The following is a 20,554-nucleotide window of genomic DNA, read 5'->3' on the forward strand; positions in this document are numbered from 1 at the left end:
ATACATAGCTGTCTAGTGTTTTTTTCATGTCATATAGCGAGCCTCCTAGAACTTCCCTTCTCCTTTCTCTTTTTGGATTCTTGAGGGTATGTCATAATTGAACTCAAAATAGTGCTTATTTTAGTGCTTATCAGCATCTATTTTAAAAGATCATTGACTAAAAATTTGTAAATTGACTTTTGTTAGTATGACATAAGTTTTATGAGCATATTAGAGTTTGGGAGGGAGGAAAGGAGAGGATGTTTTCTTCCAGTTTTCCACAGGTAACATTTTCAAGTGTCATTAAGTTGTCACTGACGGTTAAGTATTACTTATATATAGCAAGAAAATGCCTTCTTGATAGACTATATGTTTAGTTTGCCTTGTAATATAACACCTGTTTTGTCAGGCATCCAAAGGTGTTTATTTGAATAAGATTTATTTTTTCCAGTTTTTAATAAGAAATGGTCTTCAAAGTGAGGGGACATGTTTTTGAGTTTTGCTTGTAAGCTGAATCAATGAATCTGAGCAGTATTTATAAAGCCTGTTAATGGAGGATCTTAGGTATTTCTATATGAGCAGTTCTTTTTTCATTGCCTTGGTAACAGAATTGGCAGGGGTGCAAAGATCTGCTTCAAAAGTAAGCACATACTATGATACTGTCAGCATAGGAGCTTTGCATGATTGAAATCAGGATGACCTTAGTTCTGGTTCAGAGTTAGTTGAGATAAATTAGTTTCACTTAAGCCGGCAATGTGTAGAGGTTAAATGTATTAATATGGAAGGAGATGTCATATAGACAAAAAAGCATGATTCCCATATTAATTCTCTGTAGATGTCAGGTGAAGCTTTTTAACAATTTCCTTACAAATAATTTTACCAATTAATTTTCTTTTGTGCTAGTACATTCCAAGTGATATTTCCATACTATGGGAGTTTCCTATTTTTCAAATATGGCAGATAACTAGAGACAGTCACCTTGAAGATACAGATAGAGGATAAAATGATTAATAGGCTAAATGGAAATGTACAGGCTATGATATATCAGTATGTAGTGAAGAGATGTTATCAGGCATTTTTGTAGAGAGTAGATATTTATATTCCTTCTGAATTCAGCTTGTTTTTATTTTAACAAATTGGCATGTATTACAAGCAGAAATGCCTGAGAAGATTAGTTAGATAATTATTTATATTTTAGATAAATAATATTAGTGATAATAATTTTAGACTATTGAACAAGCAAATAGACATATATTACTAATTTGTGAATTAGTCTTTTTCTTTCATTGATTATTTCAGTCTAACAGAAAACTAGTGAAATTCCTAATTTAGAAACCTGCTATACAAGTAAGGATGACTGATTCTTGATCTCAAAAAACAACTTATAAATTGATATATAAAATTGATAATTATTTAGTTGGGTGAAAGGATTTAATAGATTGCATTTTCTTCAGTTATTAATGAAAATTTTTCATCCTACATTTTCCATGAGAGCATCATACTTCAATTATCTCAAAAATATACAGAAATGCTAGTCTTAAGGTACTCTACATCACAACAAAGGCAGGACCAGAAAGGGCAAACTTAAAGTTTCCTTTTGTCTCTGACTTCTTCCAAAGCCAGAAAGGGAAAGAAAGAAAATAGTAGACCAAGAAATATTGAAAGGACTTGAGGTATTCCAGTACTTATGTGTCATTCTGAAGTTGCTTTATGTCTTTATAAAAAGAATTTAACTCTTCTAGGCAGAAAGGAAGAAGAGACAGACATATTCACTATAAATTTATGAGAGCCCTAGAAAGGAAAATTGTGTGATATGATGGAAAAAGAACTGGGATTAAAGAAATCCTGCCTCTGAGTATTCTTTCCACGATGACTTTGGATGTGTTTACTCATCTATAAAATGAGGGATCGTAACTTGATGGCCTCTATGGTCTTTTCTAGCTCTAAATAAGAGCATTTTAAAGGCGAAATGAAGGCATTATATGTTTTTTTTTTTTTTTGTTTGTTTTTAAAGAACATTTTTTTTTAATTTTTTTATTTAATAATTACATTATATTTACACTCATTTCTGTTCCGATTTTTTTTTCCCCTCCCTCCCTCCACCCCCTCCCCTAGATGGCAAGCAGTCCTTTATATGTTGGATATGTTGCAGTATATCCTAGATACAATATATGTTTGCAGAACCGAACAGTTCTCTTGTTGCGTAGGGAGAATTGGATTCAGAAGGTATAAATAACCCGGGAAGAAAAACAAAAATGCAGATAGTTCACATTCGTTTCCAGTGTTCTTTCTTTGGGTGTAGCTGCTTTTGTCCGTCATTTATCAATTGAAACTCAGGTCTCTTTGTCAAAGAAATCCACTTCCATCAAAATATGTCCTCATACAATATCGTTGTCGAAGTGTATAATGATCTCCTGGTTCTGCTCATTTCACTTAGCATCAGTTCATGTAGGTCTCTCCAAGCCTCTCTGTATTCATCCTGCTGGTCATTTCTTACAGAACAATAATATTCCATAACATTCATATACCACAATTTACCCAGCCATTCTCCAATTGATGGGCATCCATTCATTTTCCAGTTTCTAGCCACTACAAACAGGCTGCTACAAACATTTTGGCACATACAGGTCCCTTTCCCTTCTTTAGTATTTCTTTGGGATATAAGCCCAATAGAAACACTGCTGGATCAAAGGATATGCACATTTTGATAATTTTTTGGGCATAATTCCAGATTGCTCTCCAGAATGGTTGGATTCGTTCACAACTCCACCAACAATGCATTAGTGTCCCAGTTTTCCCGCATCCCCTCCAACATTCATCATTATTTTTTCCTGTCATCTTAGCCAATCTGACAGGTGTGTAGTGGTATCTCAGAGTTGTCTTAATTTGCATTTCTCTGATCAATAATGATTTGGAACACTCTTTCATATGAGTGGTAATAGTTTCAATCTCATCCTCTGAAAATTGTCTGTTCATATCCTTTGACCATTTATCAATTGGAGAATGGCTTGATTTCTTATACATTTGAGTCAGTTCTCTATATATTTTGGAAATGAGGCCTTTATCAGAACCTTTAACTGTGAAAATGTTTTCCCAGTTTGTTGCTTCCCTTCTAATCTTGTTTGCATTAGTTTTATTTGTACAAAGGCTTTTTAATTTGATGTAATCGAAATTTTCTATTCTGTGATCAGTAATGGTCTCTAGTTCATCTTTGGTCACAAATTTCTTTCTCCTCCACAAGTCTGAGAGATAAACTATTCTATGTTCCTCTAATTTATTTATAGTCTCGTTCTTTATGCCTAGGTCATAGACCCATTTTGATCTTATCTTGGTATATGGTGTTAAGTGTGGGTCCATGCCTAATTTCTGCCATACTAATTTCCAATTATCCCAGCAGTTTTTATCAAATAATGAATTCTTTTCCAGAAGTTAGGGGCTTTGGGTTTGTCAAACACTAGATTGCTATAGTTGACTATTCTGTCTTGTGAGCCTAGCCTTTTCCACTGATCCACTAATCTATTTCTTAGGAAGGCATTATATGTTAAGATCACAAGCTCAGAGTCCATTTCACCCCTGTCTTCCCCACTGAAGAGTACGGTTCAATTTCATGAGTCCTTTATAAATCCATTCTGAGCTTTAGTTTGAGATCTACTAATATAATTTTGTTATCATTAGAAATTAAAAGAAAATTTGCCTATTTTATTAAATCTACAGATAAAGTTTTTAAGCCAAATATACCACAAGTTCCCCACTAACATTTTTACATGAATTCAGGTAAACTAAAGGTTAGATCATGTTACTCAATAAAAATCAAAATATTGTTAGTTTGTACAGCAGTTATTGATCTTCTTAGTCAGTGTTTGTCTTATTTAAAGAGTTGTCAGATTTTATCATTTTTTTACTTCCATACTATATCTAACATCTGTCTCTTCATTATATATACAATCACCATCCTCATTACCTTGGCTACTGCAATGGTCTTTTGGTTGTTCTTTCTGGCTCAAATCTCTCCCCATTCCAATCTCTTATTATCTCTTGTTTGAATGATTGTTGTATTAACCTATTAATTGGTCTTTCTGTCTCCCATTTCAATCAACAAGCATTAATAATGCATCTGCTTTTTGCTGGTCACTGGGCTAAATGCTGGAGGGTAGAAATGCAAAAGAGCCAACATTTTGAAAGAAGAGATAAATGCATATTTAGAGTGTCTTAGAAGTTTTAAGATATTAAAGCTTAAAACTGAATTGAGACTTATGGGGCATCCTGTGTAATTACATAAATATTAAACTACTATGTTATACATACTTATTCATATAGTCAGAGTAGTTAAATAGGTAATTTAGGAGAATGAATGTAAAGTTATTGGAATCTCTTCCCAAAGTTCATCTACATTTCTGCCAGCACATCTTCCTGATATATTCAAAAGCCTTTCAAGATAATCAAAAGCTTTCAGGTGCCTACCCATTTCCTACTAAATAGGATATAAACTTCTTGTCCTTGCATTTAAGGCTTCTACAATGTGTTTTCCTCCTCTATCCTGGCCTTATTTCACATTATTTTCCTTCATGTGGCCAAACTAGATTACTTTCTTTCCCTTATACATTTGTATATGTTTCCATTCTTAGGATTGGATTTCTCTTATATCTTATATAGAAACCTATCTTTCTTTAAGATCAAATTCAGACTATCTGCCATTCCCTAAAATATTCACTCTTTCCAACTAGAAATGATCCCTTCATGTAAAAACAAAGAAAAGATTTATTGATGGCTTTTATTTTAAAATTATTTGTTTCCTAATGTATTCCTACCTTCTCCCAATGAATCATTTTTCCTAACAAAAAATAAAATAGGAAAAAAAATGGCAGTTTAGTAAAACTAACCAGCATTATTAGAAAAGTCTGACATTATGTGCCATATTTCACACTCACAGTTTTGCAGTTCTATATATTTCTTTTTGGAGGGCAATATTGGTTGTCATAATTTTGTGGCATTTAATTGAGATTGTTTGATGCTCTTTATTGCTACCAGAACAGCTCAATTGTACATTGTGACCAGAGCGTTAGATTTGAAGTCAGAATTTGAATTCAAATAATTCTTGATCTTTCCACATTTTTTAACCCAGGCCACTCTCTTAACTCTTAAGTTCTATGAAATTGCTTTTCCTGGTTCTCTGTCTTTTCTATCTTTGCTAGCTCATCATTTATTTTCTGTTTCTTAAGAGTGGGGCTACCCAAAGGTTCCATCCGTGGTCTTTGCTTTGCTTTGCTTTGCTTATTATATATCACATCAATTCTATAACAGGAATGTTACCAAATTCATTCTGTGTTTAGAAAAAATCATAATTGAGGTTTACAACTATTTTTAATAATGCTTATTACCACCATGTTTTGCAGTGGTTAGGGAATATGCTATGAATGAATTAGAATTGAATTGTACCCAACCATGTATATAACTCTTAATGTGTGAGATGTGATGTCTCAATTGCCCGCTTTGTCTCTTCTTCATTTCTTCCTTTTACCTCTAGTTTTTTAATGTGGGCCTGTGATTTCAGTGATAGAGAGATCCTCTTCATTTAATGTATATCTGTAGTGTTTTCTTTGAGAGTTCCTTTGAAAGACTGATAAGTCACTTACCTCAAGTCACCCCACCTGCATGTGTCAAAGATGAAATGCTGTCTTCCCAGTTCCCCTGGCTCTCTGGCCACTGTGTCATACTTCCCCTTTGTTACTTCTTGTATTTTAAGGTTTGATACATAAATCAGTCCTTCAAAACATGTTATATAATGGTAGTGTGTTTCCACTCTAATATTTTTAATGCTATTTTTAAAGACTTATTTTGCTTTTAGAGAATTTAGTTAAAACACTAAATCTACATTTTTATAGCTCCATTTTTCCGTAGAAAGGGCCCCTAATTAGCTTAGAGATCTTTATTGTCCAAAAAAGACATTTCCTTGGGCTGGAGAAAAGGATTTGCTTAAATCACTATTATTCCCCCTTTTCTCCTCCCCCCCAATTACATGTAAAAATATTTTTCATTATCATTTTTATAAAATTTTGAATTCCAAATTTTTCTCCCTTTCTCCCTTACTTTCTCCTACCCCAAGACAGCAAGCAAGCTGATATAGGTTATACATGTACAATCATTTAAAACATATTTCCATTTTAGTTAACTTACTTTTCAACTTCCATAAATCTTTATTAAGAAAGCACATGCTTAATACAGAACCTTTTGCTGAGCCTAAGGATAAAAGAATGAGAAAGATTTTTTTTTTATGTTCTTATGGAGCTCACATTCTTTGAGGAAGAGTGCTGAATTTAGAACTGCAAAAGCCTAAATTCAAGTCTTGCCTCTGACATCATTTATGTGACTGGGAAAATTATCTCACTTTTCTGAGCTTTAGTTTTCCCATCAAACTTTAAAGTGATGGTAATTATATTTCTTGTAACTATTTCATAGGTTTGTTGTGCCACTGAGATATTGTGCTGCAAACTTGATAGCATAATGCTATCTAAAATTAATCTAAACTTTGAATAAGTTCTATGGAATTTAAAATTACATAGTTTTCCATTTTATAACATATACAAATGCTATTGGCTAAATCAGTTCACTAAAGATAGTAATAAAGATAATAATGCAAAATTTAGAGATTTAAGTAATATAACATTTATTTAAGATGGCAGAGAAATGGGAGAAAATGTAAGAACTGGAAAGTAAATGATTTTTGATTCATTTATAGTCTCTGAGTAGCATTAGGAATTACAAGCAGATTGGTTGGTGAAGCTTCTACACTAACAAAGGTTTTAATAATTTGAATGAGACATCTGCTCAATATGAATCTTAAGAAAATTACATTTTATAGAATTATTCTAAGTAGGCCTATGTTCTTTCTTGTTATAAAAATTTGTTTAATAAATTATAGATATCCTGATGTTATTTACTCATAGTCGACTGCATTCTCTGTTTGTTAGAAGACAAATTTCATATACAGTGATTTTAAAAGAAGAAAAAATTTAAAGCCAGAGGGCTGTATGACTATTATCTGCAATTCGTAAAATTGAGCTTTAAGTTAAATCAGTGTAATTAAAGAGGAAGAAGCAGGTTCAGATAGGTTAAAGGGGATTACAAATGTGTACTGTTGGTCTATAGAAAATAAGATTTTTTATATATAAATCTTGATAAGGGAAACATTTCAAAGTATAACTTTATCTTTTAAGGCTTAAGAAATTTAAGTGAAATATAATATAATTAAATAGCCATAAAGAGGAATTGAGAATGTAGGTCTGTGTAGAAGCATGTTAAAATGCTTCACTGTAAAGGTTAACCACTAATCAAAATCACATCTTATTCTTGACTACAAATTTTGTTTTAAGTTAGAAAGCAACATTTTAATATGACTGTGATGTAAACTTAAGTCCTGCTGACCATAATGGGGAAAACAGGTCAAATTTTTCACATATGCTTTTGTGAACTTAGACTTTTAAGTGAATTTAATTCAGATTTTCTGCCTTTGTCACTAGGGGATATTTGATAAACTTGATTATTTACTTAGAAATTGAAGTCTTGGAGCAGCTAAGTGGTGCAATGGATAGAGCACCAGCCCAGAAGTCAGGAGAACCTGAGTTCAAATGTGGTCTCAGATAATTAACACTTCCTGTGTGACCCTGGGCAAGTCATTTAACCCCAATTGCCTCAGCCAAAAAAAAAAAAAAAAGAAAGAAAGAAAGAAATTGAAGTCTTGTTAAATGTAAGCAACTTTTAATTTTTTAAGTGGTTGTCATAGGCAAAACTTCCATCAGCATTTTGGTTTAGATAGCAAATTCCATACAGAGTCATGATGTATTAATATTCTCTCTTGAGTATTAACCACAATTGGAGATAGTTATAATGCATACATGAGTAAAAGAAAAAAGGTAGCTTTAAAAAGTAGAAGACAGAAGAGACAAAGAAGCTGGACAAATTCCTATGCTTTATAGAATTTCAGAAATGGAAAATATATCAGAAATCTCTTCAAACCTGTAGTTGAACAGATGTCTCCAGAAGTGCTCATCTGGCCTCTGCCTGAAAAGTTTCAGTAGTAGGGAACTCACTATTTTCTCAGTTAGCCCTTTGTACTTTTCCAAAATCTCTCTTTCCCCAGCTTTATTTCCACTCTTGTCCTCTAACTCTAATAAGACCAGATTTATTCTTTATCACATGATAGCTTTTCCTATGCTTAAATAGAACTATCATCTCCTTCTCTCTCTTCAAACCTTCTCTTAATGTCCAAATCTTCCCGTTTTCCTTAGTTAATTCATGACATGATCTTCACGCTACTCAGTATTCTAGTCTTCTGAGCTTGTTCCAGTTTATCAATATCTTTTAAAAATTGGAACCCAGAATTTAAAGTGTTATTCCAGATACGGTCCTTTTAGGGGCAAAGTACAGTAGGGTACTCATCTCATTCATGTCAGACATTTGACACATGCTACATACATGCTATATGATGTCATTTGATACGTGCTCCATATATGGTATATGATGTCATGCTATGACATTTTTAATGACCAGTGGTTTTATCAAGCATGTACTCTATCTACCAGTACCGTGTCCAATTATGCTGTGTGTGTGTGTGTGTGTGTGTGTGTCTGAATTCTCCATTCCCTTCTTAAATCACAAAGCATACATTATTATAAAAATAATCTTCTTATATTTAATTCATTGTTGACAATATTCTATATCAAGTCAATAAGTATTTATTAGGTACTTACTATGTTCCAGCTGCTGTACTAATCTCTGGTGAATATAAAGAAAGAGAAAACCATGCCCTTTCTCTTGTAGAAATTCACGTTCTACTAGGAAAGACAAAATGAAAACAACTATGTACAAACAAGATATATACAGGATAAATTGAATATAATCTATAGGGAAGAAGAACTAACAGTGGGGTTAGAGGATGGGATAAACTTAGAAAGACTTCTTATAGTAAGTTTGATTTGAACTGAATTTTGAAGGAAAGGAGGAGCTGAAAGTGAGAGAGAGGAGACAGACACTGGGAGACAAGCAATGGGGACAAACACTGGGAAGGCACAGAATTGGGAGGTGGAAGATCATATATGAGTACCAGCAAGAAGACCATTGTTAATAAGTCAGAAGGTACAATGGAGGTTAATGAAAAAAAATTTTTTTTTAAAAACCTAGAGAGTTTTGATGTGTTTTACAAGCCAGGATTTTATATTTAATCTTGAAAGTAATAGGAGTAACTGAAATTTATTAAGTATGGTGGTATATCTAGGGGATTTTTTTTTTTTTTAATCAGAGAATAGCTTGGAATCATTAAAAAGACAGCACAATTTCCTCAGAGTAGTTAGTTTTCTTTCTTTCTCCACTTCTGTTCTTTTTCAAAAGTGTGTGTGTCTGTGTGTGTTTCTGTTTCTAAAGGTTTTAAAACATTTTTCAAATTTTGGGGTTCCAAATTCTCTACCTTTCCTGGCCATGAATTTATTTGATTATATCTTGCCCTTTTTTTTTTTTTTTTTTTTGCATTCATGTTAATGTGCTATAGCCTACTTATGCCTCTTTTAATTTTTTCAAGGTCCTTTGGATTCTCTAGAGATTTTGATGTTTCATGGCATATAGACAATTATGTGGTTAGCTTCCCTTGGACAATATTGGATTTTAAAAGATGGATTTTTGTCTCAGAAAGCAATCCATGAAACATGATTCTAATACTTATCATTTATCTTAATTTTGAAAATGTTTAATTCCTACAACTAAAAATTGCTTAAGTTCAGTTTAGGAAAGGATTATTTTAAGAAATGATAGACTAACTGATTTACTCTCTCAAAAGCCACAAGACATTTAGAGCCTTGAAAAGGAATCTTAAAATTTTAAATTTCAGCTGTGTTTCATTTCAGCAATTTCATTTATTCATCTGTTTATTTTTTAAAACAAATGCTTTTCCTACATTTGTTTAAAAATTTTTTGAGTTCTATGTTTCTCCCAGATCACCACACACAATTAAGAAACCTACATGTGAAGTTATGCAAAACATTTCCATAAAAGTTGTGAAAGAAAACATAAATCTCCCATCCTAGAGAGAGACAGACAGAGACTGACTGACAGACAGACAGAAAATGGTTCACTCTGTACTCAGACCCAATCAGTTCCTTCTCTGGGTATAAATAGAATTTTTCATCTTCAGAATAGTTGTGGAATATTATACTGTTGAGAATAGTGAAGTCATTTACAGTTGGTCACCCCAGAACATTGTTTAGCAATATTTTTTTAAAAAAAATTCTTTTTATATTATGTTGGTAGTTTGTAGAACCTTTTATAATACTCAAGTTTTGGGATAGGACTACTGGTAGATGCATCTTTTTATTTATTAGACTTTGCTCTTGATCTTGAGAGTACTGGGGAGTCAGAAGATCCAGATTAAAATCCTAGTCTTTTTGTTTATTCCTAGTGTGACATGAGACTAACCTTTTAACCTCTCTCATCTCAGCCTTAATTTTTTTCACAATGATTTTTTGAAGTCATAAATGATTTGGTCTCTAATGTCCCTTCAAACTATAAATCTGTGATGCTAAGTAGTAGTGAGACATGCTTCTCATGACTTACTGAAAGGATGCATTCAGAAATAGGTGTGATTGAAAAATGGATCCCTGTATTTAAAAAACAATTAATTTTTAAAAATCAAATATTTACTGTTTGTAAGAATTTTAGGAAAATTCAGTTAGTTACTTATTTATATGTGTTGATATAATTCTTTGAAGTAAGTGGCCTAAGCTAGAGATAAATCTACTCAACAATTTTCCTTTAAAGTACTTTTAATGTAATGAGATTTATTTTCGACTTTTACATTGGTAAGCAAAGTAGAGTTGATATATAAATTCAGTCTGTAATTTTGACTAATATATGCAGTGGAGTGCTTAATTTCTTTAAAAAAAAAAGATTATAGGGTTACATTTCGAATTACTCCTACCATGCATTGTTGTGTGATGAAATATTGCTTCTGCATGATTTTAGGAAATAAAAGAATCAAGGGAAGAAATTGAATGCCATTTTTTAAAATGGAAATTCTTTTTGCTCTTATTAATTTGAAGAAGGGCCTAGATGACATTAGTTAAGAATCACTGTTCTCTTCCAGTGGAACATTATATCATGAATACACCTTGTTTGGCCTTCTGAGCCTCATGACAAACAGTAGGTTATCCAAAAGTCAGTTTTGAAGTCTGTGTGACAAGATAACACTATATATACTTGACTAAAAATACTTTGTACCTAACAGTCAGTTAATCAGCAGGGATATGCTTCACATGCTGTTTGTGCTAAGTGGATAGAAAGATAAAAAGTGCAATCGACCCTTGTCCTCAAGGAGATTTCATTCATTCTATCAAGGAGATAGAAATTTAATGTGGTTTGGAGAAGGAAAACACTTGCAGCTAAGGATTTAGGGGAATCTTTTTTTTTTTAATAGCTTTTTATTTACAACATATATGCATGGGTAATTTTTCAGCATTGACAATTGTAAAACCTTTTGTTCCAATTTTTCTCTCTCCTTCCCCCCCACCCTCTCCCCCAAATGGCAGGTAAACCAATACATGTTAAATATGTTAAAGTATGTGTTAAATATTTCATTCACACACACACACACACACACACACATACACACACATCCATATACATAGTTATTTTGCTGCACAAGAAGAATCAGATTTTGAAATAATGTACAATTAACCTGTGAAGGAAAAAAAAAAAGTGCAAGTAGACAAAAACAGAAGGATTGGAAATGCTATGTAGTGGTTCACACTCATTTCCCAGAGATTTTTTGCTGGGTGTAGCTGGTTCAATTCATTGCTACTTTATTGGAATTGATTTGGTTCATCTCATTGTTGAAGAGGACCGTGTCCATCAGAATTGATCATCATATAATATTGTTTTTGAACTATATAATGATCTTCTGGTCCTGCTCATTTCACTCAGCATCAGTTCATGTAAGTCTCTCCAGGCCTTTCTGAAATCATCCTGCTGGTCATTTCTTATAGAACAATAATATTCCATAACATTCATGTACCACAGTTTATTCAGCCATTTTCCAATTGATGGGCATCCACTCAGTTTCCAGTTTTTGGCCGCTATAAAGAGGGCTGCCACAAACATTTTTGCACATACAGGTCCCTTTCCCTTCTTTAAGATTTCTTTGGGATATAAGCCCAGTAGTAACACTGCTGGATCAAAGGGTATGCATAGTTGGATAATTTTTTGAGCATAGTTCCAAATCGCTCTAGAACAAGTTGGAAGAGTTTAAAAATTTTGTACTTCCCAACTAAGTATCCCTATGCCCCTTTGGGGTATGAAATGAGGAAGCAGCTTTAATCTAGGAAAAGTGTTTTACCATTGACTATCCTGCTTGCCTTTTGGACCTCAGATGAGTAAATCACTTGTCTTCTTCTACCCTTCTTTTTCCTTTCTTTTTTTTTTTTTTCATCTGAAAAATGAAGTGGTTGAATTCGATAATCTTTAAGATTGCTTCTTAGAGTAATTTGAACATTCAGTTTTATTAAGTCATTTAAAAATAGCACAGGACTCTTTTTTTTAATCCCTATCAATTTGAGTTTCTTAAGATTATTTTATAGTTCTCGTCTAATTGATCAGATAAGTAGGGTGTACAAACCCAAATGTTGGGAGTGTAATAGAAAATGGCTTACGACAAAAGTAAAAAAAATTGATTGTCTTCACAGCTTGATATTCTATAATCTAGAGTTATTAAAAAATTAGCAGGTAGGGTCATAGAGTAATTAGCTAAAATTTTGATGAGAACAAGATGTCACAGAAAAAAAAACCAACCAAATAAATAAATAAATTTGGTTCTGGAAATTATAAATCATTCTACTTAATGGGAATATCTTAGAAAATTTGATTAAAGCAGCCAATAATTCATTACTAAAACTGGTCAGAGGATTATATAAAAATCATATCTAACCAATTTTTTTTATTGTTAAATCCTTTCAATTATATTTGACCCCTTGTGATCTCATTTTGGACTTTTCTTGTCAAAGATATTGAAGTGGTATGCTTTTCATTTTCCAGCTCATCTTACAGATGAGGAGCTGGGGCAAATGGGGTTAAGTGACTTGCCTAGGGTAATACAATTGGTACTTGAAATTAGATTTGAATTCAGGTCTTCCTGATTCCCAGGTTCCTTGTAGGCACTCTCTCCTTTGTGCCACCTGGATGCTCCCTGACCAATTTGCTTTCCTTCTATGAAAAAGTAACTAGACTTGTAACTTGGAAGGAAGCAGGAGACATTGATGTTTTGGTCAAATTAGGTACATTCTCTGGAAGGCAGACAGATCTGGACCACATTCTGGTACACCTGGACTAACAAGTGGCTAGAATAGTGTTCCCCAAGGAAAGGGATGAGTCAGTCTAGAACTGATCTCCAGATGGTATGCTTGTTAGGTCTCCTCTGCATGGAGTTTTATTTAATGTTTTTATCAGAGATAAGTCTGAATGAACAGCATACTTGTGAAGACCATAAAGGTGGTCTTAAGTTTGGGAAATCAGAGTAAATTGCTAAAAAATGATTGCATTTAATCTAGAAAATTGATACATCAAGAAGAGGATAGAATTCACAAATTGGAATCATTAATGACAAGTTTAATAAAAGTTAACAAAAAATTTTTATTCAGTGCATTGGGCCATAATTATCAAGGGTGATATTGGGAGATTCAAAGAAAATTTTGTTTTTTGGTAATAAATAACAATAGCTAGCATTTATACACTGCTTTATGATTTGCAAAACATTTTACAAATATTATCTACTCTATCCTCACAACTATCCTTTGAAGCACAGAGAAATCAAATAACATACTCATGGGCATATAGTCAGTAAGTATCTGAGGCCAGATTTGAACTTGGGCCTTACTAACTTTAGGTTCAATACTCTTAGCCATTGTTCCACTTAGCTGACCCCATAATAGATTTGTGACAATTACTTTTAAGTTGTATAACTTAGCTTAACAGAATTAATGGTGATTGTTAGAAGTTTATGTTATTTAAGAAGCTCCATAAACCTTATTGTTTACTTTTTAAAGCCCCAGAAGAAAGAAGAACCAAATCTGGAATTAAAAAAAAATACCAGCCCTAAAAAGGCAGCAGAACCTACTATTGATCTTTTAGGACTTGGTAAGTAATAAATAATAAAATCCTTCATTTTTTGTTATGGAACTGTTGAAAGAGACCTTCATTTGAAATGGACATAATGACTTTATCTTCAGTGTGCCAACAGATACCATGAGCTGAATTTGAAAATACTATGATTAAGTCTACTGAGTTCTCCTACTATAAAGGAAATCTTTAATAAGGAGGCTGGTGCCTGTCAGCACTGTCTTCACTGAAATACAAGTAATGAGCTCCTTAGGGAAAGGAGCAATATCAAAGTAATCTTCAAAGGCTTGGTAGACTATGACATTTCAACATTTAAAATACAAAAGTGGAGTTTGGTGTGTATGTGTGCTTTTTATTTTATTTTATTTTATTTTTTAAGTAACAGTATGCTGTGGTTAGCTTATTGTATAATGTGCTGATGTAAAAAAAAAGGTAATTTTAGTTGGCTAAAGCCACCTTCCATATTTCATGCAGAGTTCTAGTATCTGAATTCAAATTGAGATTTGTTCATTTTTGTCTAATATCCTTTTTTTCTTAGGCTAGCAGGTAACAATATGGACTTTGTCTTATAAATAAATAAGCTTTGATTCAAGAGGTGCCAGTCTTATACAGTGTTTATCTACAAATATTGCCAGTTCTTTTTTATACTCTTCAAAGGATTTGCAAAGCAAACCGTCTTTTTCAGCAGTATCTGTGTTTTGTAACAATAATGAATTTTTCTCTCAATTTGGGAAAAAACAAGGGATAAAAGTAAGACATTTGGAAGGATCTAATTTCAGGAAAAAACAAAACAAAACATTGTTTTTGTTCTTTATGGATAAATGGCTTCCTGTTTTGAGAATCACTATGTTTTATTCCTTTTTTTTTTTTTTTTTAAAGCTGATATGTATCATGCAAATGTTTTTCCTAGAGGTAAATTTCCTAATGTGGTAGTGAAAAGTAGTTTGATAGATACATTTAAAAATAAGTATAATTTTGAAAATAGAATTTAAGTCTGGAGGCCATAAACATAATTAACGTTGCTAGTACTTGTAATTTCTGTATATTATATCCTTTTTGTACTTTGACTTATGAAGGACACAGGAAAAAAAAGATTTCTATCATATTCCGAATTAAGCTTCTTATTAAAACTAACCATTTTAAAAATTGTTGTAGCATTTTCACATAATTTGATTTAGTGTTGTGTCTGGTTTATTTATTTATAATTTATCTTTAAAATATGTTTAATTGCTCCACATAGGTAATGCTTTCATGCTTATTATTGGTATCCCAGGTTCTTTACAATGAAAACTTCTAAGATGCTACATATGTAAAGTAGAATAAATATTAGATCATTTGAGAGTAAGTTGGTTCTTTCTTGAAATGAAATATTAGTTAATTGAGATCATGTTCTTTCCCAACTATAGTGAATCAGGTTAAATCATGTTCTTTTTGCCGTCTTATTTTTATCCTTGTGCAGTGTTATCCACCAAAGGTAATACCTGTCAAAGCATCAAATGCAGTATAAGTGGTTTGGTTCAGTGGAAGAACACTGCATGTGGAGCCTCAATACCTCGTTCCCATACCAGGTTCTACCACTGAATACCTGAGTGAGCTTGGGCAAATCACCTACTCTTTCTGTGCCCCATTGTCCACATCTGAAAAATAAAGGGATGGAATTAGATAGTTTCCAAGGGCCCTTCCAGCTTTAAATTTAGTAGGATCATATGATTCTTAATGAGCAGTGATACCTTTGCGAAGAAGTTTTCTTTTTGGAGATTGATTGTAGTGCAACAAGATCACTGTTTACTCATGTTACCTAAAAGAAACATCCTGTCACAAATTATAGAAGCACAGGCTGTGGAGCTTAAAGGAACTTTAGAGATAATGCAGGCTGACCCTTTTATTTTAGAGATGGTAAAAACGTAGTCTTAAGGAAGGTTAGTTAAGTTATTTGCCCAGTGTCATATTGTTACCTCAAGTAGAGATGGGGAGAAAAATAGGCTCTATTTCAGGCCCTTGGATACTCAAACTTTTGTGGTAGTTGTGTAACTCATCAAAATTCCTGGTGTCTTTTTGTGCTATAGTGAAGTAGGTAAAACAAGTCTCATTTTACAGATGAGAAAATTGATAATTCAAAGCAATGGTGACTTGTCTAAAGTCATAGAAATTAATACATGTCAGAATCAGACGTCAAACTTCAATTTTGTTTCCACCATATTTTTCTTTCTTTTGTCTAATCAGGGTCTAAGCTCTTCTACATCTTTAAACCATGATCTGAACTCTTCCCCAGCTTTTTAGGGAGAGAGTATGACCTCCCTTATTTGATTCCATGCAAACCCAGAGCTCAAAGGATTGAGGGACTGAGAAGATAAAGGGTACCAGAGGTGGGGATGAAGGTGATGGTAAATGGGGATGCTACATATCTCTTAGCTACACATGCTACACATACATACACACACACATACATGTGTATTACATTTGTGTGTGCACATGCGTACACCTTAAGAATTGGAACAGAATTAATCCAGAATCCACTTTAGTTCAAATGATTTAGGGCAAGATCTGAATTAAATTTCAGAAAGTCATAAGACTATTCAGATTAGGAAATCACCTGGAGAGACTTATAAAATCATAGAGTGACTACATAGATAATTTAATCCCATCTGAACAGGAATCCTTTCTAGAATATCCCTGAGAAGAAGGCCATTCAGCTTCAGCCAGAATATGCTTTGGGATTTACTCATTGTCTAATAAGATGATTTATTCCATTTTTTTCACAACTAGTTGTTTATTGTTTATTATATCATCTATATATTCAGCTGTGGACTTGCTCCTGAGCTTCAGTCTTGTATTACCAATTGCCTATTATATTTCAGACTAGATTTCTTAAAGGAGCCTATCTCAACCCTTCCTTCTTCAAAACCTTTATATTTCTTTCAAAAGCACCTCTACTCTTCTAGTGTTATCCCTTCATTATATCGGCATTATTTTCTATTCCTTGCCTTTCTTCACATACCCATATCACATAGCTACTACTTTGTTCCAGACTGGCACCATCTCTTTAAATCAATACAAGCTTCCTGATTGGTTGCCTTGCCTCCACTTTCTCACCCCTCCAGTCCGTTGTATGCCTGCTGACAAAGTAATTTTCTTTAAGCTGACTTTGCTGACATCACTTTCTTGCTGACATCAAATATCAATGACCTCCTATTGTCTAGTATAAAATGGAAACTCCGCAGTTTAACTTTAAAAGTCCTATACAACATGGTTTCTTCTGCCATTCTTATCAAACTAGTACTTTTATTTGTCACTTAGAGGACACTCCATCTCCTTCTCTATGCCTTTGCATTCACTGATTCCCCGGCCTGTAATGCACTCCTTACCTCTACTTCTAAGTCTCTTCCACTCTCTTTCTTTAAAATGCAGCTCAAAGTACCCATCTTCTATATGAAATCTTTGCTGATTCCCCTACTTCAGTGGTTCTCAAACTTTTGTTCTCAGTATCTTTATTCTATTAAAAATTATTGAAGATCTTTCCAAAGCGTTTTTATGTGGATTATATTTATAGACATTTACCATATTGGAAATAAAAACTATTTTTGAACTTGTAGACCCTCTAAAAGGGTTTCAGAGATCCCCAGGATTCTCTAGACCATACTTTGAAAACCACTGCCCTAGCTGCTAGTGTCCTCTTCTCTCACAATACCTTGTATTTAAATACTTTGTGTGTATATAAATGTGTATTTAACTTTATATTTATTCTGTAAATATTTTATATTTACCTGCTGATTCTATTAGAATATAAATTCTCGTTAATCGGGATTAGTTCTTTGTGTTTGTTTTTCCGGTGCCTACTATAGTAGTATTAATGAGTTTCTCGTACTCATTAATAAATATTTTAAGATTGATTTATTATTGTCATTTTGTACGTTTGAACCTGTGATTTTGTTATTGTAAGGAACTCCCCAGAAATTATTTCTCTACCAATGCAGATCAGCAACCATTATGGAACTTTTGGTGTTAGAGTGTTTTCTGGAGCTTTGGAAGGATCATGACTTTTCCCTAAGGCCACCCTGAGAATTTTAGAAAAGGGACTTGAACCCAACTTAGTTTGACTTCAAGCTTAGCTCTCTTATCTGCTCTGCCATACTGTCAGTTGTTGATTTTATTGAGCAGAAATTTGTCTCCCTTTAATTTAGTCCTAAACATAATTTGCTAACTCTCCTATTATGCAGGTTACTGGTCATATAGGCTATTAAATTAAAATAGTGCTAAAGAATTTACCATTTTGATATATAGCTTAAGTTTTATCTTGCTAATGAAAATTCCCCTCAGGAAATAGCACCATCAAAGGTATTGTCAGTGCACATACTTAGTCTTCATTGTCTGAATGGTATTGATTTAAATTTACCTATTTTCTTTTGCCAGCCCAGCTTAATCTAAAGAAATTGCTATCTAAACAGTTCACAGAGTCTTCAGTAAGAAGCACTTTAAAAATAAAATAAAATAAAATAAAATAAGATAAGCATTTAAAAACATGTGGCTATGTGGATAGAAGCAAAGTAGAACTAATCTAAACAAGTAGTCTTTATTGAAATAACTTGAAGCTGAGTGTCACACACTTAGAAATAGGTACAATCTAAGTATGTGAGAAAAGCTAATATTCTGTAAAATTCCTACTTTTATGCTGAGTTTAAAGAAACAAGACTTGTTATCTTAATGTACTGTTCAACTGAAATTGTAAAGTTGGGAGAGGACAACAACTTCAGTGTAATACAACTATCATTGTCAAATCCAATTCTTTACTAAATAAAAGAGAAGAATAAATTGCCTTTTTCACCTTAAAAAAAAAAAATCTGTTTCAAGGAGAATTGTCACTAATCAATTATTTGAAAACAAACTCTCCAAAATGTTTTTAAGTTACTTATCTTGAAAGTTGAAAATGTGGTAAGGAATAGGAGTAGCGAAATATAAGAACTATAAGAAAGAATAATTGAAGAGCCAAGAGATGAGTAGGCAATGGCTCTCTAATCACTGAGGGTTCCTCAGACTCTACTATTGATATTTAGCCAAATCAGGTTAAATATAAGTTAATTTTAAGGAACACTAACCAGAGTGGCTCAAATTTTAGTTATAATTGCCTGTGGCTTTGTAGTTGCTATATTTTTAAAGCAAAAAGGATGATACTAAGCACTGATGTAGTAATAATAGCACATACTTCGGTAGCTTTTACATGTGTTGTCTTGTTTGATCTTCATAAGGAGTCAGAACTATGAAGTATCAGTATCATTGTCCAAACTCAGTTGATGAGCTGATGCACAGAAAGTTTGTGAATTTGCCCAAGATCAATAGCTAGTGGCAGACCTTTGTCTTCCGGCTCCATAAATCATGGTCTTATTTTTCACATGTTTGTTTCTGTTAAGGATAATGTGTTTTAATGTTTTTTGTAAATGCCTAGCCCAATTCCTCTTTCTTTGGAGAACATGGATAACTCTTGAGGTTTAAATTTTTTTTCTTTTTAAAAAGTATGACCTGAACTCGTGATGGTGATGGAAAATATAAATAAAATATAAATATATATGAATAAGAAGTGATAATTGCTACTGTAGCCCCTGAAGAGTGGGATTGTACTGTGAAGTAACTTTCTATCTCTTTTAGTGACATGTCAGAAAAGCAAATCATCTCATAAAACTGGCAGGAGAACTAAAGAAGGAAGAATTGGCAGAGTTAGGAAGATCCTATGAAATTCAGAATATAAAAGAAATTTCAAAAGGAATAGTATCTGCATAATGGAACCAGTATGGGAGGAACATAAGAATAGTGACAGGATTCCATTAGAATAACTCAGGCACAGAATATGGACAGAGCAGAAAATTCATTTTGAGTTAAGGGAAAGTACTAATCAAGCTTCATATGCCAAAGAGAAAAAGCTAGTCAGAAAAAGGATTTATAACAAAGAAGACATGCAAATGCATATCTTGGTAAGGTTTAGCATTTGTCAGTAAAATTTGAACAAAAATTTGGGAGGATAATAGATTCCAGTAGGAATGAATCTTTCTTCTCCTGAGCTTAGACAGGGACCTGAAAAGGTAGCTTGACCTGAGACTGAAAGACAGAAAGAGGCAGAAGGCAGGCTAATACCACATTTTATATTTGTTTTCTGGCCCAGACTTATGACTCCATCAGTGTAGGAATGTTTTGATGTGGAAACTCCTGTCAATGGTACATATAAGTCCGTTGAAGATGTAGTCTGTAGACTGGGGAAATTGTGTAGGATACTAATTAGATAAATGTTGTCCCTGTCCTCCCTCTCCCCCCAGTCATGTACATAAGAAAGTATTGTAGAATCATAGATTTAGAGCCTAAAGGGACTTAACAGGTCATCTAGTCAGAGACAGGATTTGAATCCAGGTCTATCCACTATGCAGTATTTAATAGAAAC

General features: G+C 33.1%; 1 protein-coding gene across 2 annotated transcripts in view; it reads left to right on the top strand.

Moving 5' to 3' along the window:
* SMAP1 (small ArfGAP 1) overlaps window positions 1–20,554 on the top strand; it is a 194,825-nt gene that overhangs the window by 153,392 nt on the left and 20,879 nt on the right. For both annotated transcript variants that reach the window (XM_051997220.1, XM_051997221.1), the window contains one exon: window positions 14,058–14,148. In XM_051997220.1, coding sequence (XP_051853180.1) covers window positions 14,058–14,148 — 91 coding nt within the window. The remainder of the gene's footprint in view (window positions 1–14,057; window positions 14,149–20,554) is intronic.

Source organism: Antechinus flavipes, chromosome 4, assembly GCF_016432865.1.
Source record: "Antechinus flavipes isolate AdamAnt ecotype Samford, QLD, Australia chromosome 4, AdamAnt_v2, whole genome shotgun sequence".
NCBI classification, from domain to species: domain Eukaryota; kingdom Metazoa; phylum Chordata; class Mammalia; order Dasyuromorphia; family Dasyuridae; genus Antechinus; species Antechinus flavipes.